Here is a 24,038-nt window from a genome sequence, read left to right as displayed (position 1 = left end):
TTTGGCCTTATGCCATTGCGTTTTAAACTCTTTTCTTAAATCAAACTTGTAAATGAATCTAATCATATTGACTTAAAATTTCAAAAGACAAAAAGAACTAACACCCATTCAAACTCTTTTAGGCCCTTTTTGTGCCTCTTTTAAATTTAATTTTTTATTAAAAGCAACCCATTCACTTTGAAATTGATACCACGAACTACGAGGTTTTGATCCCTCATTTTTATATTGGTACGTAGGCACAAGTCTGAAGGTCTTGTCAAACACAAAAATATAATTAATGAATTATTTTCTCATCCCCTCACTCTATTTATTGCAAACATTATTTTATACTAAAACAAATGCACACATAAAAAGGGCTCATGTAGTGGTAAATTCATGATCATCAAGCTATGGATAAGCAAGACATCAAATAACAAGAGTCGCCACCGCACTTTTATTGTTTCCAAGGGAAAAGGTAAAAAGTACGAACAAAACCCATAAATAATAAGTTTTCAAATCAAAACTAATAAAATGTCATAGATTACAAGTAAGGGGGTTGGTTACACAAAGGGAAGGTGTTAGCACCCAAAGTGTCCTAGGTACTCCTAGGGAGCCCTTTCTTGTGTGCATATGTATTTGGGTACAAATTATGTTTGCAAACGAATATAATTGGGAGATTAGAAAAGCATTTATTGATTATATTTTTGTGTTTGACAAGACCTTTGGACTTGTGCCTACGTACCAACATAAAAACGAGGGATCAAAACCTCGTAGTTCGTGGTATAAATTTCAAAGTGGATGCTTTGCTTTTAACAAAAATTAGGTTTGAAAGGAACAAAGGCCTAAAAATGGTTTGAATGAGTTAGTTCTTTTTGGCTTTTGAAATTTTTAAGTCAAGTATAGTCAATTTTATTTACAAGTTGATTAAGAAAAAGAAGTTTGAAAAGGCAATGTCATAAAGCCAAAGTTTCTAGTTTGCAAAATGGTCTAAGTTTAGGAAAACAAGTGCAAACAAAGAAGTTTTTAAAAGGAGAGAGAGATTTTGAAATTAAAGAAATGGGGAAGAGATGAAAAGACTAATCCTAAGCATAAATTTAAAAGTTAAGAGTTGAAAAGATCTGACCATTGGGCTGCAATCCAATATACAAGAATGTAATATAGAAACCCAAATTCCTTTGGACATTAGAATCAATCAACAAACAATGCACACCATATCAACTTAAAGAGCAAGACATCAAATAAAGATAGCCACATCCAAGCTTAGCAACTCCATGATCTTTTCAAATTTGCCCATGTAGCAGATGAATTCCACAATGCCACAAGTCACAGGTTCAAAATAACAGCTTCATAATGATCATGTTGCAGATGAACTCAAATGGATCTTCAATGATGTATCAAATGAAGTTTCAGATTACAAGCACTTGGTTACATGAAAGTTGGCATTGGCCAAGTCCTTTGCATAGGGAGTGTTGCCTAAATTCTAAGTCCAAAAGTCTCAGATGAAACCAACAGTCCACAAAAGATGTTTTTTATGGTTTTTTGTTCTTATTATGTACATTAATGGTCAAAGACCACACAAACAAATATAATATACACAAGCAAAATATATCACAAAATATGGTCCAAATGGACAAAGTGAAAATGACATTAACATAAACAATTAGAATGGTATGAATAATGGCAAATGAATAGAGCTTAAAAAATAAAGTGCATTAAAGTAAATGACTTGAAATTAAATGTTAGTTGTTAATGAGTTAGAAGTTAGTATTGCTTTTGCTTTTGCTTTTGTTTTTAAGTCACTCTTTGGAGAACACTCAACCCATTTATCACAAGCATGGATCCTTGACCCAAGACATATTCCAAAGGAAGGAAAAAAGGCCAAGTTTCCACACAATACCATGAAAGAGGGGAGACTTACAATCTCACTAACTAGAATGTTATGCCTTTTGTGTCAAAATTTAGCGCTATGTTAAGCAATCGTAATTGGACTTATGTAGAAGTCACAACTATTTGAGGTCGGGCAATAGGATTTTGGTGTTAGTTCATGTTAGAGACATAGTATAATGGACTATGCTCATGAAACATACCACACACAAAAAGAATATGCAAAAGTGGTGGCCTAATCTCATCCATACTTATGTTGATTTTGCAATCAACTAGCCTTAGGATGTAGAGATATCATAGGACCATGACACGAATGCATAAAAAAGGGGAATGAGATGAAGAGAGAGGGGAGATAGATCAAACTCAAATTGGACAAAGGAGGACTTTTACCAAATTAAGATCATTCATTCATTTTGGGAGATGGAATGTACATTCCATCAATCCCCTAAATCCAATGATCTTAACCTAGCAAAGTCAAATCAACCTTGACCAAGGCCCAACAACACAAGTCAAACTTACACAAATCAATCAAAATGGCTCAACATAATTATTTGGCATTTATTCAATTTAAAATACTAAAAACAATGCATTAAATTAAATATGGTTTGTCAAATTCCTAAATCCTCATCAAAACACCAAAGAAATGGCCATGAGATTTATCACAGGTCAAACTAGGTCAAAGGACCTTGGAGAAAAAAATTCAGAATTCTTAGAAACTTAAAAGTATTTTTAAACAATTAAAAATATTCACAAAATCAATTAAATCATGAAAAATATTAATAATGATCCAAAAATTAATTTTAATTCAAAATATGAAAGAGGACTTTATTTAAATTTTTTTGGTGAAACTCTCAATTTTTTTGGATAAATATTAAAATTAATATGAATTAATGAAAATCAAAGGAATAAAATGAAAATCAGAAAATACAAAAAAACGTGAACCACTTGATCTCCCTCATTAATTGAGGTGGCAGATCAAGTGGCGACAAGCGCGCGTTCCATGATGGAACTTAGTCAGCGCACCATACAACTGGTCATCCAAACCAACGCGTGAGATTAAAACATTTTAAATTGGGTCAATGGTTCAGGACCACGCCACATCACTGCCGGAGCAAAGCGTCAGTCGTCTTCTCATGCGACCTTGGCCAGATTGGTCCAATCATTACCATGACATAAATGAAAAAGGAGGACCTGATCTGAAAGAAAAAATGGCATAGATCACGAATCTGGCCTCAATTTTAACTAACTCCAAATATATAGAAAGATATGAGGAGTTGAATTTTGAGGTATGTCAACTGAGTTGCTTAGGTTTTACCTCAAAGCAACTCAATCTTCTTGCCTACATTGGTAGGACTTCAAACAACCAAAGATCCAAGAGAATTGATGGGAATTGAGTGAGAATCAAAGAGAAGAAATATTCTACAAAATACCTTCAATGATGTGCAGAACTTGCTCTTCCTTGCTTCAATAATGTTTATGTTTCCTTTGATCCTTTTGGTTTTACTGTCTCTGATTTTCAGACGGGGATCACCCTTCTCGGATGTGACAGTCGTGGAGATCTTTATCCAGTTACCACTCCTCCCAGTTTTTCCGGTCTCACATCCAGTCTTTGGCATAGTCGTCTTGGTCATCTTGGCGTGTCTGTTTTGAATTCCCTTCACAAAAATAAGTTCATATGTTGTGAACCTTTTAATTCTTCTGTCGTTTGTGACTATTGTGTTTTAGGCCAACAGGTTAAATTGCCATTTTTTTATTCTTAAACTACGACTTTGATGCCTTTTGACATTTTACATAGTGATTTGTGGATGTCTCCAATTTTAAGTTTTGTTGGTCATAAATATTATGTCTTATTCTTAAATGATTTTACAAACTTCTTGTGGACTTTTCCTATTAGCAGAAAATCTCATGTGTTTGAAACGTTCAAGTCACTTACTCAACTCATTCAAACTCCATTTTTGCAAAAAGTCAAAACATTTCAATGTGACAATGGCGGTGAATATAATAATGAGCTTTTTCAAAAATATTGCACTGATCATGGTCTAGTTTTTCGTTTCTCTTGTCCCCACACATCCTCACAAAATGGGAAAGCGGAACGCAAAATAAGAACCATTAATAATATGATACGCACTATGCTAGCTCATTCTTCTGTTCCCCCCTCGCTTTCGTATCATGCTCTCCACATGGCAACTTACCTGTTAAATATTATTCCCTGTAAAACACTTCATAATCAGTCACTAACACGACTCATGCATCATCGTGATCCCACCTACACATATCTCAGAGTCTTTGGTTGTCTATGTTATCCATTATTCTCGGCATCTACCATTCATAAGTTACAACCCCGCTTTACTCCGTGTGTCTTCTTGGGTTATCTGCCGAATCATAAAGGTTATAAGTGTTTTGATTTGTCTCATAGAAAATTAATAATTTTGAGGCATGTTATCTTTGATGAAACTCAATTTCCCTTCACTAAGATACACTCCCCTTCACCTCACTCTTATCAATTCCTATATGATAACCTTCACCCCTACCTTATACATCAGTGGCAAAATCAAATTTCACCATCTGTTGCACATAATCAACCAACACCCACAATCCCAATTGACCAACCACTACCCTCAATAAACCAACAATTATCATCTCCTACCTCTTCGATCAACACACCCATTACAATAAACTCTCCATCACCACCATCAATTCAACCGCATCCACCTCCACCTACACGAACCATCACCACCCGAAGCATGAAAGGCATTGTCAAACCTCACACGATATTTAACTTATCAATCTCTCACTCTGACCACACCATCTCTCCCATGCCTAAAACCCCTAAACTAGCCTTATTAGACCCGAATTGGAAATCCGCAATGCAATCTGAATTTGATGCTTTTATTCGAAATAAGACGTGGGATTTAGTTCCTCGTCCTTATGATGCTAATCTTATTTGATGTATGTGGATTTTTAGGCATAAGAAAAATTCTGATGGCTCCTTTGAGCATTATAAGGCTCGTCTTGTAGGTGATGCCAGGTCACAGGTTGCAGGTGTGGATTGTGATGAGACTTTTAGCCCCATGGTGAAACTTGCTACCATTTGAACAGTGCTTACCATTGCTCTCTCCAAATCCTGGCCCATTCATCAACTGGATGTCCAGAATGCCTTTTTATATGGTGATCTTCATGAGACTGTTTACATGCATCAGCCATTGGGTTTCCGCGACCTCCGTCATCCAGATTATGTATGTCGGTTGAATAAGTCACTGTATGGTCTCAAGCAAGCGCCTAAGGCATGGTACCAACATTTTGCTGACTATGTCGCCACCATTGGCTTTCGCCATAGCACATCAGCCCACTCCCTCTTCATATATCTATAAGGTTTAGACATGGCCTACATTCTGCTGTGTAGATGACATCATCCTCATCACCTCCACTCAGGTCCTCCACCAATCAATTATGTCACTCTTAGCATCCGAGTTTGCAACAAAGGATTTGGTCCCTCTGAGTTACTTTTTGGGTATTGCAGTATCTCGTCATCTTGATGGCATATTTCTCAGTCAAATCACTTATGCATCAGAGATCATTGAACGTGCTAGCATGGCGTCATGTAAACCATCAACCACTCTTGTTGACACCAAGCAGAAACTCAACACCTCCTCCGACACTTCTTATGAGGATCCCTCCTTGTATCGAAGTCTTGCAGGGGCCCTACAATATCTCACTTTCACTCGACCTGATATATCATATGTTGTTCAACAAGTTTTCCTTCACATGCATGCCCCTCACACGGAACATATGCTTGCTCTTAAGTGTATTTTACGTTATGTTCAGGGCACCTTACATTTTGGACTACACTTATCCCCATCTCCCATTACAAAGCTTATCTCTTACACTGGCGCTGATTGGGGTGGATGTCCTGACACCAGACGTTCTACATCTGGTTACCGTGTTTTTCTAGGTGACAACCTTATTTCTTGGTCTTCCAAAAGGCATCTAAGTCTCTCCCGTTCCAGTGTTGAAGCTGAATATAAGGGGGTTGCCAATGTTGTCTCCGAATCGTGTTGGATTCACAATCTTCTCCTGGAACTCCATTTTCCTATTCCATAGGCCACTTTGGTGTATTATGACAATGTTAGTGCCATCTATCTATCTGGTAATCATGTACAACATCAGTGCACTAAGCATATTGAGATGGACATTCATTTTGTTCGGGAAAAGGTAGCTCGTGGTCAAGCTCGCGTCCTTCATGTTTCCTCAAGACATCAGATCGCAAACATCTTCACCAAAGGACTTCCTCGCATTCTCTTTGATGATTTTCGAACCAGTCTAAGCGTCTGTGGACCTACCGCTTCGACTGCGGGTATGTGATAGAATAGAATATTTTGTTATAATTAGTCATAATTAGTTTCCTATAATTATGTTGTATCATAATTAGATAGTTGACCAAATGTTACACATTGATGTATATATATTCTATTCAGATCAATGAGAAGCACACGATTTCCATTATCTTACAAATCGATCTCAACAAGAGTGTAAACACAACTATAAAATGATTAATTCTAAAAGTAAAAGCACAAACAGGTAATGTGCGAAAAGAAAAAAATAATTAAAGACAAACGAAAAAGGGAGTTATAGAGTAATAAAAGGGTATTCACCCGTGATGGGAAAAGTATTCACAAAATCCTCAAAATTCAACACCACCTGGAAGAGTTTCTTCTAATATGGCACCCTCTATAACAAGATCCACATGCTTTAACGAAAAACCCTCAACATCAGGTAACTCCAAGCACAAAAGATCTCTTATTGTTAAACATCTTTAATCTACTGCAGCAACAAAACGGGCGGCCAATTCGCGTAGAAGAGTTAGTGATGAAAATCAAGGTTTTGCAAAGCGGCCAAACAGGAGGAACTCTGGTGAATACGCAAGCCAACGCTAGTTCACAACCATCAAGAGTTCAAGAACATCTAAGGAGGCCCTGACTATTCGACACAACGATCCTTCTCCACCATATGACTCCGACTGTGGAGGTAGTAGCCACAATCTACTTTAATAAAATAAAAAATTAGAAAATCACCACAAAGTATAACGATGAACATATTACTTACTATTTCTTGAGCACTTCTATTGATGTGGAGGAAGCAACATCGTCCTCCAAATATGGAACCTTTATGTACCCTAACAATGCTTCCTTCATCCAAAGAGAAATTAAACAAACATGAGAAGGTGAAATACACAAATGAAAGAGAGTGAAGTTGACAATGATAGTGGTTTAGGAATTCACAAAAGCGGCGGCAACTCGTTTTAATTTTATTAACAGGATAAGGTTATCGTGCGAGAGAAAGTAAGAAAGGTTAAAAAAATGCTTATAAAAAAGAGAGATAAAAAAATTCGTTTACTATTTTTATAAAAAAAATATTTATATATTAATCTTAATAAAAAATATTTCTTTAGCAAAGTGTAGTTTTAAAAAAATACAATTTAATATCTTGAAAAAAAATTCTCCTGAAAAATAGGAATTTTAGCTGCTATAAAAAAGAAATAACTAAAATAAATAGGAAAAACATATATAAAAAAGAAAAATAAAAAGTGAACGTTATTTTAATAAAATATTAAAAAATTAAGGCGAGTGAATATCAGTTATTACCTCGGTGATTTAGACTGCTATAGTAATATAGTTTTACTAAAGATATATTTTGTAGTAGTGTTCCTTTTTCCTATTTTTTCTGGCCTTTTCTCCTTAGTCTTCCCTCTCTGCTACTTTCTTTTCTTTTCTTTTCTTTCTCTTTTTCTTTGTGTGTTGCATTTCTCCATTCTTCCATCAAGATTAGATGGAAGAAAATTCATTTGCAAAACAAGAAATAATATTCCAGCCAAAAAGAATATGACCTCCATCCATCCACTGACACGCCTGTAAATATCTACACATAAGAAAACTTGTCAAAATAACCAGCAATATCAACGAACGAATGAAACAGTCAACAACATAAACAACATAACAGACCAATCAGAACAAGGCAACGACTTATGTATGTGTAATGACGAAGACATCAAATCAAAGTACAAAGAAAATAACAACACTATCATTGGAAAATTTCTCTCGGAGAAACCTATACTCAAAAACTCTAGGCTCAGGCTTGTCCAACATATGGTGTGATCTAGAAGACCTCAAGATTTCAGAATTGGAACCCAGAATCTACAGAATCACTATGGACAACCCTATGGATGTGAAAAGGCTCCTTAAAGGGAGCCCCTGGATATTTCGGAATATTGGATGTCTTTAAAACCTTGGGATCCATATTAAAACACACAGGATATGCAATTCCATAGAGTTCCAATTTGGATACAAATTTAGGGAGTTCCTCAAAAAGCCAGAACCAGATAGATGGGGGAAAAGGTAAGAGCTAAACTTGGCACAGTTTAGGAGGAAAACCTATATCTTTACCCCAATAAAGAAACTATCATTAAAGTAAAGGTGAAGATTGACACCCTAAAACCTATTATACCAGAAATGCACATATGGAACATTAAGGAAGGAACGTGTTAGGTGGACTTTAAATATGAAAAGTTATCAATGTTTTGTTTCAACGATGGTCGCCTAGGGCATAACAAAGAATTATGCCCTATGGACGCAAAGAAGGAAGAAACAAAATCCTCTAGGCCCCTAGCTCTGCTCACAAGAATTCAGAAAAAGGATTCGCAAAATAGGGGACATAAACCACAACAGCAAACCTCAAAAATCCCCGAGTGTCAACATACACACTTCTATCCTAGAAGGGCTTTTAAAGAGAATATGGAAGCTTAATATCACAAAAAACCAGATTATGAAAAACATGGGGATAATAATTCATGCAACGTCTGATTGGCACAACATGAACAACGAACCAAATACCCATGAGCAACAAGACAATAAAAGAAAATGCGTTGAGATGATACTGGGCCTAAAAAAATTACCACAACACTAACGACAAGCTCCTCGAGAGCTAGCCAAGAGACATGATATTCCTCTCAGACATTATATTCCTCTCACTCACTAACCAGACATTATATTCCTCTCAGAAGCTAAGATTTCTTATCTATCCTTTTCTAAAATTTACTATAATTTGATAATATCTAGAATAATTTCTAAGTGTATGACTGCTCTACCACTGGTGGGGGGAAAGTAATGGGCCTATTCCTCATGTGGAACAATAATGTAACCATTAACATCCGTGATAGCAATAATAACTATGCTGATGTGTATACTATTTTTAATGAGGATAATAATAAAATGTGTCGTATAACGTGTATATATGGGTCCCCTAACCATCAAGATAAACTCAACTCTTTTTCCATGATTAAAGAGCTTTACAACACTAACTATAACGAGAACTGGATTGCTTTTGGGGATTTTAACCCGGTGCTTAACAATAATGAAAAGAAAGGGGTAACCCGATTGACAATAACATAACCAATCTCTTCCATGATACTATTATAACTTGTGACCTTTATGATATAGGCTACATTGGAAATAAGTATACCTGAGCCAACAATCAGTTAGGAAATAACTACATTCAAGGTAGACTTGATAAATATCTTGCCTCCTCTAAATGGCCTGAAAACTTTTGCAATTTTGAAAATACTCACTTACTTCGTTATAATTCTGATCACTGCCCTATAAAGCTTGCTTTTACTACTAAGACTTAGCATAAGTACCAGTATAATAGGCATACCAGCATAAACATAATTGAGAATATATGGAAAATGGAGGCCGAAAGCTACAACATAGTGAAAAATACCTGGGACAACTCTACAGGAAACTATATTACAAAGCTAAAAGTATTTTAATATTAAAGTTATGTTGAAAATTATCTAGAGAGATTTTATGATTAGTTTGAAAAAGGTGAATGAAAAATGAAAAGTTGAAATGTATTTATAGTGATGAAAGCATCCCTTCAAAAATCATGGCAGTGATTAGAGAAATCCTAAAAAAATTATTAGTGAAAAGATGTGAAGGTTGCCATGAAGAGATATGATGAAATGGTGTAAAGAATGAATGAATCTGTTTCAGATTTTTCAAAAAATAAACAGGATCAATCGATTGACTAGAAGGACCAATCGATTGACATAAGGAAAAATTTGAAAAAATCAACTCAGACCAATCGATTGCTCCAAAACATCAATCAATTGGCTCAGTAGAAAAACAAAAATTTTCAAAAGTAGAAGTCTCAACCAATCGATTGTTCCAAAATATCAATTGATTGGTGCATGAAAAAGTTTTAAAATATTCTAAGTTAAAACACCAAAATGATGCAATCAACCAACTTTTCAACCAAAGCCATAAATGATCTTATAACAATGGCTTTATAAAGGCATAATGCATGATCAAAAACTTTGAGCACTAAAAGTGTATATGCCAAGAAATCAATATACCTTAAAACTTAATCAATGAAAGTCTTGAACAAAGTTATGATAAGATCCTTCTTTTTTCTTCTTCTTTTGATATGGAAGTTTGAGCTTCAGATATTGTCTTCATCAAAATATGTTGGAAGCTTGTCTTCACATGCAGACCCCTAAAGATCAACATAGATGTAATCAAGGGATCCATGTGTTATTTATTTGACTTTATTGAACTTTACTATGCAAAATTTTCCAAGTACACGGGGTTCACAAAACTTCAGCTTTTTGACTTTGTCTCCACCAAATAAATTTTGTTTCCCCAATTCGACCAAAGCCATTTCACTGGCATGGACCAATCTCATTTGCCAAAGTTCTATTTTCGACAAAGGTTTTGTGGATGCAACATCTGCAGAACCACTGACAACTTCAACCTGAAGGGTATACAAGTTTTATTTCTTCACATCTTTTAAGACTTTTTTTGACCCCTTCATGACTTTTAGAATACTTTTCTCTCATTGTAAAACATATTCTTTCTTGTTGAATTCACCAAGAGAAATCAAATTTCTCTTCAAATCATGTACATACTTGACTTCAGTCAACAACCTTATTGACTCATCATGAAGCTTGAATCTCACAGATCCAACACCTGCAATCTTGCAAGCTTTATTGTTTTCAAGCAATACAAATCCACCATCTTGATCACATAGTTCCTCAAACAAGTTTTTGTTTGGAGTCATGTGCCAAGTGTAACCTGAATCCATAATCCACTATTTACTTGAGTCGCCGCTTGAAACCACAAGAACATCTGATGAGTCGAAATCATCTTGAACAATGGTTGTGTTGCCATTATCCTTACCTCCACGATCTTTCAGGCGTTCAAGACATACTTTTCTTGTATGACCTCCATTCTTACAGTGATAACACTGAATACTAGATGCATCACCATTATAAGACTTATGCTGACTTTTACCCCTCTTCTTGTCGAACTTGCCAGCTCTCTTTGTGAATTTCACCTTAACCGACATACTTTCACCAATCGAAGATGACTTGTGCTCCTTTCATTCGTTCAAATCCTTATAATACAAGGTTGATTGAATTTCTTCAAAGGTCAGAGACTATTTTCCATACAAGAGAGTTTCTTTGAAGTGAGCACGTGATCTGGACAAGACACACAACAACAACAATACTTGATCTTTATCCTCGATCTTGACATCGATATTTTCAAGATCAAGAATCAGCTTATTGAACATATCCAACTGCTTAGCCAGAACTTTGTCTTCACTCATCTTGAATTAATACAGGGCTTGCTTCAGGTAGATGAGATTGACCAACGATTTGGTCATGTATAAACTTTCGAGTTTCACCCATAACCCCGACGTTGTTGTCTCCTTTGAAACCTGTCGAAAAACCTTATCACCAAGGCTAAGATAACGCTGTTTGGGTTTTCTCTACCATAGTCGTTTTTCTTTGTCCGTTAACGCAATGTCCATGGCTTCGTCTCCCTTCAACGCCTTTAAATAACACTGTTGAGCCAGTAGGGCTTCCATCTTCAAACGCCACAAACCGAAATCGTTCACTCCGGTGAACTTTTCAATCTCATACTTTGTTGACTGCATCTTCTCCACGCTCACCGCACCACTTTGTTGTGAAAACGATACCGGAATAACAAAGTATAATCGATTTCTTAATCAACAAGAAATTCACAAGGGTAGGAAAAAGGAAGCAAGAAGAACACAACAAGTTGATTATAAACTATTATTATTTACTTTCTCTTTGAAACAAGATTACATGTGTTACAAAATAGCAAATAACCTCTCTCACCCTAATTAGGATTTGCGTAATGCAATGATGATAGACAAATATGCTATTTATAAGAAAACTAACACACTAAACTAATTGACTTTTACACACATATCCATTCCACAAGATAACTTAGAGAACAAGTTGACTTAAACAATTGAGTATACCAAACAGACTCAATTCAACATGCTAACAATCCTAGCATACTTCGACTACAATATATGAGCAGACTTCGACGGCATGCTAATGATCCTGTCGAATTGTCGAAGCAAAAAACTACCCTTCGATCATATTAGAGTTTGATCAAATATTTCACAAAATATAATTAAAATAAAACCATGATATTTTGATATCTCTAAAGACAAAAGATTGAATATCATAATTGAAATTTGATTTGATGTTGATTGAAGTGTGAGAAAGAAGAAGAATAAAAACAACCATATCATCCATTTTCGCTTCAACTTCTACTTTTTCACTTTAACATTGTTTAGACTCATCTCTCTATTCCTCACACTCCTCATATATTATTCTTCACCGGCCAAATATTATTATAAGATAGTGGAACTAAATAACAGAGTTTTAAAATAAAGAAATAAAAAATTAAAACATCAAAAATGTATATTAATTAAAAAATCAATCAATCAAAAGATATGCTAAATATAAAATTCAAATTAGATTACTACTCCAAAATCATATAAACTCTGTAGTTATCTCTAACCACAACAATAACCAAACCTTCTTAACCCCAAACCATTTAATCAATAAACTGAACCAGTCCAGACAGCAATAATTAAAAACGGGTACCTTTATATCGAATAGGTTTATAAACCGGTTTCCCTCCAAATCCCAAATCGAAGTGACTGAACCCTAGCTCCCACCTCGCAAATCGATTTCACCATTTTTTTCACACTCTTTCTCCAGCGTTCTTTCTCTGTGCGCAATCCCTTCACACTTCACGCTCTAACGTAAGCTCTCTTTCTCTTTCTTTCATGCTTCATTTTCATTTCTTCCTCCATTTCCTTGAGATTTCGCTTTCTGAATTTGCAGTTTATACCAGTTCCTTGGACTTACAGCCATATTCACTTTTTCTGTAGCATGTTTATGCTAGATTTGTTAATCACGTGTGATTTTTGTTGATTCTAAAATTGATTATGCTAGTTTAATTGATTATTTAGCTTAATTGATTATGTGCGCTTTTGATTGAAATAACTTTTAATTCATTTGATTATAATCGAGTTTGAGATTAAGTGATTTTTTTTATGCTTCTTATCATGAATGATAGTCTCTTATAAAGTTTAGTGTAAGCTTTCAACATAAGGAAGGACAAGCTGATTTTTAGCTGAAAGTCTTGTGGTATAATCTGAATTATTGATTTCATTGATGCTTTTTTTTCTTCTGAGTTTCTTGTTAATTTTCTTTTTTCTAGAATATGTGGCTAATTGGCTATGCTTAACGAATTCTAGATTCTTTGATTAAGATCTCAAACTCAAAATCAGCCGTTAGTTCAACGTCTCCTGCATCCTGCTTATTTTGATAGGTGCATGTTGCGAGTTACTGTCCTCTTCACTTTTGTTGCAAATAGTCGAGCTTAGTTGCCATATGTAGTTTGCAACATCCGGGATACATCTTTTACTTATCGTAAATTAGTGTCCTCTTCACTATTGTTGATTATTGACTCTATGCAATAAAGGGTGCACAAAGTTAAAGCCAAAGTCGTATTTTAAAACATGCAGCCTCATGATCAACATTGATAATACATTTTAAAACAGATTGGAAAATCATTTGATGGGATTTTTAAGTTTTGTACAAGGTGTTGCAGTAGCATTTTCTTGTATGGTCCCAATTGCACTAGTTTTGGCAAAACTGTTTGGCACTTTAGTTGTTAAAATTAGATTATGCGATGCGCAAACATTTGGTACTTGTAACGTTAAAAGGAAATTAATATGCTAAATATCATGGGCATTCCCAAGTGTACTTAAACAAATCGCAGCAGCATAACCATCATATATAGTGCCTTGGGAACTATTGTCAGTACATTGACTCCTACTATGCAAAAGGATCAAATAATGAACTAGATTTGGTGAAGATTGATTTTCGCTCTAGGATCAAGACATAAAAATTGTTTTAGCTGGAATTTATCATTTAGTAGACTTTTGAAACATAATGTTTGAATGTATAAGATTTAGTAAATGATTTATAAGATTAAGTAAATAATGTTGATGATGTGCCATTAAGTAGACAAATGGTTTGGTTTAGCAAACCAAAACCATAATGTGATCTGGTTAACCATGTACAACCCTACGATGCGTTATACTTGTTTTTTCGTTCTTTCAGGGATCAATAGCGCTTTCTCATTATCATTTACCTAAAGAATGAGCAGTTCTGGAGACAGCTCCCCCGATTGGTTGCGTTCTTTTCAGGTATCACAATAATTTGCCCATGATTACACTTTTTTATTGCATACTTCCATTATTGCAATCTTCACATTGTATATAGTTCCTAACGATTGATTGAGCATTGCTAACACCATGGTCCTTATACATTTTCCTGCTACTAGGTACCCACTCCTGATTCGCCGGTGGCACTGTCATCTGATTCCGAGCCTTTACGTGATAGTGGTGGCTTTTCAGATGAGGATAGAAAAAGTCTTCAAATAGATGATCAAACACCATCCAGAGGGAAGAAAATGGATACGCAGAAGGAGAAAAATGGTACACTTGATATTTGATTTTCAATTGCAGATCCCCCAAGATGAAATAGTATTTATGGTCAATTGACTTGAGTTATACAATGTGAGAATCCTTCGATAGTTTTATATTTTATTGCATTGTCATTTCGCCCCTTGGTACTTATGATGCAGGAAAGAGGGAGGATAAGAAGATCAAGCTTGACTCTGACACTGACAACGAAACCAAGCACAGAGTAAGATCCATGCCATCTCATCTTTTAATAGTTAGGTGGCAGTTGTAGATTTCGGAGAAAAACACATTTCCTTTTGCCTTATCGTGCACATCGTGTCACGAATATGTTTTTGGCTTTGGCCTGCCACTTATATTGTTATTACTGATAATATCCAATATTTTTGCATAGGAACCCATTCGTTCACTGTGGGAACTGTCATCAGATTCCGAGTCATACCGTGATCATATTCCAAAAACTGAAGATGATATTGATCAGGTGGAAACTTCTAAGCCCCAAATATCTCCACCTCCTAGTGAAGTAGAATGTAGGGATGGACTTCCTGACAAAGATGGAAAGTCTCCATCCAAAAAGGTTTCAAAAGCAAAGACGGCACAAAAACAAATAATGGTAGAAGGCTGTACACCAGTAAAAGGGAAGAAAACAAAGGTTAATGTAAATGGGAAAGGTATGAAATGGTTAATTTTTACTTTTAAAAAAATGCAATACATTGCCCCATCTTAATACGAATGGATTTGAAAAGCACTTCATTACCATTTTGTACATGCATATGGAAATGGGACAGGTGATGATGGAGATGTAGAGGTTAAAGAGGAAGAAACTGTTGAAAAGCATGTTGGACCAAATGTAAGAATTTCATTGTTATAATGATTTCCTAAAAATGTATCGCAGCATGCCCATCACTTTGATACATGAATAAATAATAACTATCAAAGACCACATTGACTTCCTATCTAGTCTGACATTCTAAAATTTGCTTTCTATTTGTTCTAGGTTTCCTCCTCAATGTTGCCTTTGATGCTTTCTGAGAAAGTTCACCGTACAAAGGTCAGGATTTCCTTTGCTAAATGTCTGGTTTTATAGTTGTATTGTACCGGCCATGTTTAGATAACACAGGGACAACCAGATGAGGAACATGTTTCACTTTTGAAAACAAATAAAATTTCGTGGAAGAAAAGTGATACAGACCTAGTACCAAACATAGAAATATAGATGAAATAACTGACTTTTATTGAACAATTCTGGTTACCGTGGTCAGAATTTGGATTGCAACAGGAAACCTTGTTTACAGAATTATAACACAGAAAACAAAAAAAAAGATAAATACTTCCTTTCCAAGAAATTCGAGAGTCTTGGTCTCTTCCTTCCACGAATTCAAGAGCTTGGTCTCTCCTAATCAAAATCCAGTCCCAAAATAAAGTGCATACATATTTTTTATTATTTATTTAAAATCCATCTACAAAAATAACTGTCAGCCTAATAACATAACTACTGGTTGTTGCTTAATAACATAATAATTGCAGCCTAATATCATATAATAACAATAATAATAAGAGGTCTAGCAAAATGTTGCTAGTTTGATTTACAATTTTGTTGAGTGGGGATGCATATGACATCTAGGTTTTTCCGTAAAAATCACATCTGTTGTAATGATTTTCATTTTTCATTTTTTATGAAATAGGAAATGAGTGACAAAATGCGCTCTGTTTTGCAGGCTCTTATTGAGTGTCAAGGTGACTCCATAGATTTGAGTGGTGATATGGGAGCTGTAGGGCGGATTATCATCTCAGATTCCCTTTCTGGGGATCCGGAAATGGGCTTAGATTTGAAAGGTATCTTAGGACACTTGTTTTCCGATTAAGAAACAAATACTGTTGTCTTTAATGTATAAAGACACACACATACATCTTGATGATAACACTCTGTATGCATGCAGAACCATAATACAGCTTAGCTAAGTGTTGTACTGATTGTTGCAAGTTGAGTCTTCCAGAAACAGCTGACTGTATGCTATAAGTTTTTAAAAATGGGAATCATAAAACCTTGATTTTTAGTGATCACCTCATTTTTTGTCATATTGATTTCTACTCCAAATTATATGCTACTGTAATGTGTACATTATTAGGCTTCCATTTTTTGTGTTACACTGCATTTGTCTGATAGTGGCAACCTGTATCTGATTGCTCAAATTTTAATATTTTTTTCAGGAACAGTCTACAAAACATCTATAGTTCCTTGCCGGACGTTTTGCGTTGTATGTCATCTTTGATGTAATCTGCATTTATCATCATGTCCTTGAAACTTTTTATTTGACCTTGTAGCTAGTCACATCCATGATTAAGATTTCGTACCTTTAAAATATCACTTTAATGAGTTTTTCTTTTCTTTTTCAGGTAAGCTTTGGGCAGTCGGAGGCAAAGGTCTGTTGTTATATAGGTCCTACTTATTAGCTCACTTTATTTCTGAAGTCGTCTTGATTGCTTCTTATTTGTTATCTACTCATTTCCTCATTTATTCATTTACTAGTGATTAGTCAGCTTTGACAAGGACTTTGTAAAATATGGGCAGCCATTGGTGTTTAACCTAGAATTATTTTCAGATAGAGGCCATCATGAATGACTTCGTACAGCTGAATCCACCGTCTGATGTTTATGAAGCCGAAACTATGGTTGAAGGTAATTTGCATCCACCAACAACTAACTGTTGTTTGTGTCTGGTAGCATTGCTTTAAATATAATGCATGATTTCTTGCCTGACATCTATTCTTTTCATGTGAAAAGGGACATTGGATGGTTTTTCCTTTGATTCTGATGAGGAAGCTGGCAAGAATCAGAAAGCCACCCACCCATCTGATCAAAACGAGCACGCCGAGGAACACACACCTGGTAAATCTAAACGGAAGGCAGACAAAACATCAGTAAGTTTCTCAGTTGCTTCAGGTTTTAGATTTGTCCTTATTAATAATTGAAAATACTATGCATACATACTTAGTTGCTGAAAATTTGGATGCAGGGTACTGAAAAGAAAAGAGGTAGAAGTACCGGCGGAAAATCACAGTCAAAGATATCCAAGAAAAAAGCTCCAAGTTCCAAGAGAGCAAAGACTAAGAAATGAGTCAAAGAAACATTCTATAACTTGTTATATATGCCTTGTACTTGAATTAAAAATACAGATGTTGAATCAATTTGCCAACGACAGAGATGGCAAATCGGCGATAGATCAGTTGTTGTTAGAATTCTTACCAAACCCTGTGCAGGAGAATTTAAAGAATATAGTCTGCTGGATGAGTTATTATCAATTTCTTATCTATGTTCCTCCTTATCAGACCTGGTTTAGTATTTCAATTTGTTTGTTATCTTGTCTTTCAACTTATCTGCACTAGCTGGTAACTGTTATCCAATTTGTGTTAAATTATAGTGTATGAAAACTAATCTCTAATAATAATATAAAAAATTAAATTAAAAAATATAATGATAAATAAATAACAAAAGAAATCGAATAATCTATCTGTTGGTATGAAACATGTTGTTTGCTGTAGGATGCAACATAAGATTTGGATTTTATGTAAATTGAGCTCCAACCAATGTTTCCTGGTCGATATAGTTCAGCAGTTCCTGCCTTTTCTTGTTGCTGTCGCAAAGCCGTCATCCAATCTTTGCAACTTCATTTTAGTTTGGTTAGTTCCCATTCTTTGCACTTTCATTAATTAATATTGCTTAAATTTTTCTGTCATGGTCCGTGAACTCGGACGCACATTTTTAGATACTGTATAATCTTTCCTTTGACCTATAATGAAGGTAGAAGTGAACTTGTCCTTGACAAAGTCTCTTCTTAAACTCACAAATTTTTTATAATAATTATTGGTGATTTTTATCTCAACTATAATGTCTTTAACTAGACTAATAGTAAAAGAAGAGTCCTAATTAAGAATTTAGAAATTAAGAATTATTGATCATTATCCCTCCCAAGAAGGTTTTGTGAGTCAGAGTTGTTGTTGCTGTTGTTAATGTGAGTGCTGCCCCAAGCTTTCTCTTTCCATATTAACTCAACCTCATCAAAGGTCAATCCCTTAGTCTCAGGAACATATAGAAACACAAACACAAAGGCAAACACTGTAATGATAGCAAGAATCAAGAAAGTGAGAGCAGTTCCTAAAGCTTCAGCAACAGAAAGAAATGTCTGAGAAACAATCAGATTTGAAACCCAACACACAGTTGCAGCCATACCCCCACAAACTCCTCTATATTCCTTAGGATATATCTCCGAGTTCATCGTCCACGGCACCGGCCCCATCCCCGGTGAGAAAAACGCAATATATAGTATCAAGCCCAAAACTGCAAGCCACCCGGTACTACTTACTGCTGCTGCTCCTGCTGATGATGATTGGTTTGAGAATGACAGAAACAAGAGTACCAAAGACGCGAACACGCCGCCTAAGCTACAAAGAGCTAAGATCTTCCTCCCTGCATGATCAATGAGGTAAATACCAAGAATTGTTCCAACAGCATTCATTGCAGCAACAAAGATTGAGATTTGAAGAGCCATTTCGTTAGATTTAAAACCGGCCATTTGAATTATCGTCGGACTGTAGTACATCACAGTGTTAATTCCTGTAAACTGTTGGAACACCATAAGTCCTGCTCCAACCATGAATGCTAATCTGATTTCTTTAGATTTAAAAACATCCCGAAATCTGGCTTTCTTTTTTTTCCGTATGTCTTGGTTCGCCTCAGCCGTTAGAAATTCGACTTCGTCTTCAAGACGAGCCAAATCATAGATGTTGGAAAGAACATCAACAGCTTCATCTTTTCTATTCTTCATAAAAAGCCATCTAGGAGATTCAGGTAGGAAGAGCATGAGAATGAATTGAACAAGTGCAGGGACAGCCGAAACTCCCAACATCCATCGCCAAGTACCGGGAACACGCGTAAAGGCGAGGTTAACAATGTATGAAATAAATTGTCCGCCGGTAATCATGAGAGTGTTAGTACTGACTAAAGAACCTCTGATTTCGGAAGGCGATGCTTCGGCGATGTAGACGGGAGCAGTGACAGACGCAATTCCGACGCCGTAACCAACTATAAGGCGTCCCATTATGAGAATGTAAGGATCAGGTGCAGCAGCCATAGTGATTGATCCGAAAATGAAGATAACATCAGCGAAAAGTGTCGACATTTTTCGTCCGTAAGCATCGTTAATCAAACCGCCTGTTGATGCTCCAAATATTGCACCAGCTATTGCCATGCTCACTATTGTTTCCTGCAGAATTTTGCTTTCTCTAACAGATTCAAAATCATCCTTTATATATAGAAGTGCTCCTGATATCACACCTGCAAATTTTATTTAAATATTTTCATTCCGTCTTAAGTTTTCAAAGATCCTTTTCATGTTTTAAGATTCAGCCATGAAAAAAATAACTAGGGGATGCTGCACACTGTCAAAGACACGGTTCTGATGTTTATGAACATATAGCGAATGGATTACCTGTGTCGTAGCCAAAAAGCATGCCACCAATGCCGGCGACCGCAGCGAGACCGAGAACATAAGGATTCTTAAAAAATGACATTTTGCGTTCAGGGTACAAATCCAAATACCCTGAACTTCCTGGCGCTGATTGTATTGTAGTAGTCATAACAACATTCGTCATCCTCGCAACGCCCTCAACAAAATGTGGGCATTGGGGGATTGGTTTAAAAGATGATTATAATTTATCAATCTACAAACTAGTTAACATCGTTAATCTTTAATCTTGTTGTTTCCGGTAAAAAAATTCTATTAACATCAAACGTTACTATTCTTTTTTTTCTTGATTAATACCATTGTATAAAATTAGCATATCCTAGACTTTATGAACATTATAGATCCTTAGAAACAGGCACCACAAACTCGATGGTTTGACTGTGTACTTTATGGAACATGGCTGCCACTGAGAAAAGACCAACAATTTTTTTCTAAGTTATAACAAATTCCTTAGCTGACATTTTTTTAGGTTAAGAAATCAACTTATTGAAAGTTTGTATTGAAAAAAATAATTAAAAAATTAATTTTATATTTTTATTAAAGTCAATATACAATTTTTAAAACAACATTTTCTTCATTTATTAAAATCAATGTACATGTAGAATAGTCTCACATCAATTATAGCATGTAATTAGCTATAATCTATCTATATATAATACAATATCTGTAATGTCTTTTAAACACACATTCAAACGTCTCTCACTCTTTTATACTTTAATATGGTATCAGAGTCTTGTTTAATATGACATCACCATCACCATGCCTTAACAATGGAGATTTGTTTGTGGTTTCTTTCAAACTACAATTTCTAGAAGCTCCTCTAATGATGAATACAGAGATATGGATACTATTGTTTGTGAACTTCACTAGTGAGAATTAGCATGACACATACTTGTTAACTCTTCTTTTCATGAATGCACCAAATATATCAATCTTAATTGTCATCTGGTGTGAGAAGCTCCAACAAAATCTATTTTCTGTACTTTCCATCACTTTCACACAACAATTGACATCTTCACCACCTCTTGATCCATGCCCCTTTCATTTTCATCACCAAATTAGACTTAACCTCCATTTATGCTTCAACTTTAGGAGAGATATATGATGTTATCTGATTAATATTGTTAGTCTAATTGCTACTAGTTTAGTTAGTTACAACAACTTTCTATTTCATCTCTAAGTTAGTTAGACTTATTAGATTTATTCCTTTATATAAATTAACCTATCTCATATTATATTTAATCTCTCCAGAGGGCTTAATTAACAATTTATCAATAGCCTATTCATTCATGGCTTTAAATAAATAAATATGAACCTAAACCTTCATAAAACATTACTTTTTCATAACGAGATTATTCTATAATTCTTTGAATTTTACTTTTTAACAAATTTTTCTTAATTTTGTTATCCGATTTGGTACAAACCTAACATACATACACATATCAACATGTCGACACTTATCATAATTTAAAAATGAACTAATTAAACATAATGGTGTTTATGTCGGTTTTGCCACATACGCACTTTTTAATAGGTGTCGATGCAACATTGGTAGAAAAAACACTATCTAAACAATAGGTCTCCATTTTTTCTACCGAACTAAGCCCTCAAGGAATGGTTCCTTTTTTTAAATTTTGTTTTATATAAGGTGCTCTTCTGTGAATGATTTGTGTTACTCAAATTACATAAATATGAAACACAATGTAAGAAATTATATAGCAATCCATCTCTTTATCATATAATACTTATTAGCTAGAGAAGAACAAAAGGTTAAATCAACATTTGTGATTATTCTACACTACCTACAACATACAAAATCTGCTTGTGTTCCTTAGATAACATATTTCCACAAGAAAGATTGTCTTCACTCTTCAAACATTGGTTGGTTCTATAGGTGACTTTGTTCTAAAGAAAGGAAGAAAAAAACATTACTTTGATCAGTTGTAGATGAAGTGGCATCCATCAAAGCCTGTTGAGAAGCAAAAAAAAAAAGCAGCATTACTGATAAAGCAAAAGTTGGATCAAATCAATTATGAGTTACTTAATGAAAGTCTATGTTTTTTATGATCATAGGACTCACTAGGGTCAACTGAAACCAATACTGCTGTCCCTCCAAACTCACAAGTGCCACCAGAAGCTTTAGTCCTTTGCCAGTAACTATTGAAGGCATAGGAAGCATGTGCAAATACACTGTCTGGCTGAAAGCAAGGCCCGTTGGGCTGAATCGACGTGCAATCCGCTCCTGACCAGCAAGCATAATTCATCGCCTCTTCGATGATTGGGTCTGGAACTGAAGCCTTAGCCACACACCACAACGTGGCCTGCGGGGCGGTTTTGGCTCGCGGTGGCACACTTGGTGGTGGGTAGACTACAGGTGGCTGAAATACTGTTGGGCTTGGGATAGTGCCTCCACTGGGAGATGGAAATGTACTTGATGGGCTTGGGATGGTGCCACTACCTCCACTAGGAGATGGAAATGTACTTGATGGGCTTGGGATGGTGCCACTGCCCCCAGTAGGGGAAGGTATGAATGGCGTTGGTGTGGGCTCGTAGTATGGTGGGGCGGGCTCAAAATAAGGTGGGCTTGTTGATGATTCGGGTGGGCCGGGCTCGAAATAAGGTGGGCTCGTCGATGATTCGGGCGGGCCTGGAAAAATGATGGGAGGATTTAATATAGGCTCTGGTGAGCCTGGTATGTTACTAGGTGGGCTTGGAACAATTTCAGGTGTTGGTGTTGGAAAATTTTCTGGTGGGCTTGGAACAGTTTCAGGTGTTGGTGTTGGAAGATTTTCTGGTGGGCTTGGTGTAGTGGTTGTTGGGGCTGGAGGTGGGCTTTGGAGTGGAAGATAAGGTGAGGTGTAAGAGTAAGGAGGTGATGGTAGGGTAGGTTGAGAACCAGTGGGGGTTGGAATAGTGAAAGGAGTATTTGGTGGTGGATATACACAATATGGAGTGCTATTTTCTGGACCTAGTGATTCATAAGGAGGCAAAGATAATGGAGAGTTGATACTATAGGGTTGTGCATTTGATGAATATATAGATGGATTAAAATCAAAATGTTTGATTATTTTCAACTTCTTTGAGTTCTTGTTGATTACATTTCTTCTGTGTTTAGGGGATTTCCATATTCTTATTGATCTATCTGCATCTGCAAAGTGGAAAGTAAAGAGGCTTCTGAACTGTGAACTTACTCTCACACACACACACACATAAGTTATAGATATGCATCTAGATATGACATGCAAACAACTTTGATCTATACCAGATCATTGATTCATGGTTAATTACTTTTAGCTAGAAATTTTAGTTTGGCTTACCACAATGAGTGAGAGGAAGAGTAGCTAAAGTCAGGCAGAAAAGAAGTATCCCAGCATTCATTCTTCCTCTGCTTGTTGCCATTTTCTGTTACTGCAATTCCACCAGATGCACAAGGATTTGGATTGTGCCTTTGACTCACTCACTATTGCACAACAATTTATGTGTTCTGAAAAACCTAAAGGTAGAACAATCAATGGGAGGTTTTTATATACAAAGCAACTTGGCAACCCTTAGAATTGCCAAGAGTAGAGAAATGGTTCTGTTGAGATAAAGATTGATACTTTGGGGAAGAGTAGACAAGGGGTTCTGTTTGGGATAAAGATTGATTCTTTGGGTGACAACTTTGATGCACTGCTATATTTGGTTGAAAATGTATTGTATGCATGAAGGAATGATAAAAGTGCAGAAAAAGAGTCTCATAAATGTGTATTTTATGGAAATTAGTGCACCGTCTAAACAAATA

At 35.7% G+C, this 24,038-nt stretch overlaps 3 protein-coding genes and 1 pseudogene across 4 annotated transcripts; 2 read left to right on the top strand and 2 right to left on the bottom strand.

Annotated features, from left to right (window-relative positions):
* The first annotated feature begins 5,313 nt into the window (after positions 1 to 5,313).
* LOC127096534 (uncharacterized mitochondrial protein AtMg00810-like) lies at positions 5,314 to 6,225 on the top strand (annotated as a pseudogene).
* A 6,509-nt stretch (positions 6,226 to 12,734) lies between these two features.
* Positions 12,735 to 18,092, top strand: LOC127096585 (DNA-binding protein BIN4). Its single transcript, XM_051035133.1, has 13 exons — positions 12,735 to 13,002; positions 14,372 to 14,457; positions 14,595 to 14,748; positions 14,898 to 14,959; positions 15,128 to 15,404; positions 15,522 to 15,583; positions 15,731 to 15,784; positions 16,452 to 16,569; positions 16,945 to 16,991; positions 17,131 to 17,157; positions 17,337 to 17,412; positions 17,518 to 17,654; positions 17,750 to 18,092. The coding sequence occupies exons 2-13, from the start codon at positions 14,410 to 14,412 to the stop codon at positions 17,849 to 17,851; spliced, it is 1,164 nt and encodes a 387-aa protein (XP_050891090.1). The 5' UTR covers positions 12,735 to 13,002; positions 14,372 to 14,409; the 3' UTR covers positions 17,852 to 18,092.
* A 174-nt stretch (positions 18,093 to 18,266) lies between these two features.
* LOC127096583 (inositol transporter 1) lies at positions 18,267 to 20,611 on the bottom strand. The gene is made up of 2 exons (XM_051035130.1): positions 20,222 to 20,611; positions 18,267 to 20,067 (listed from the first exon to the last, which is right to left on the bottom strand). Exons 1-2 carry the CDS (start codon positions 20,382 to 20,384, stop codon positions 18,683 to 18,685), a joined length of 1,548 nt encoding a protein of 515 aa, XP_050891087.1. The 5' UTR covers positions 20,385 to 20,611; the 3' UTR covers positions 18,267 to 18,682.
* Positions 20,612 to 21,949: 1,338 nt separating this feature from the next.
* LOC127096584 (extensin) lies at positions 21,950 to 24,030 on the bottom strand. 2 transcript variants are annotated; one of them, XM_051035132.1, is made up of 3 exons: positions 23,575 to 24,025; positions 22,338 to 23,405; positions 21,950 to 22,226 (listed from the first exon to the last, which is right to left on the bottom strand). In XM_051035132.1, the coding sequence occupies exons 1-3, from the start codon at positions 23,654 to 23,656 to the stop codon at positions 22,195 to 22,197; spliced, it is 1,182 nt and encodes a 393-aa protein (XP_050891089.1). In that variant the 5' UTR covers positions 23,657 to 24,025; the 3' UTR covers positions 21,950 to 22,194. The 2 variants fall into 2 exon arrangements, with proteins under 2 accessions (XP_050891089.1, XP_050891088.1); XM_051035131.1 differs by having other exon boundaries at positions 21,950 to 23,405; positions 23,575 to 24,030.
* Positions 24,031 to 24,038: the final 8 nt, after the last annotated feature.

Source organism: Lathyrus oleraceus, chromosome 6 (assembly GCF_024323335.1).
Source record: "Lathyrus oleraceus cultivar Zhongwan6 chromosome 6, CAAS_Psat_ZW6_1.0, whole genome shotgun sequence".
In the NCBI taxonomy this organism is placed as follows: domain Eukaryota; kingdom Viridiplantae; phylum Streptophyta; class Magnoliopsida; order Fabales; family Fabaceae; genus Lathyrus; species Lathyrus oleraceus.
This window is presented reverse-complemented; position numbering and strand designations above follow the sequence as displayed.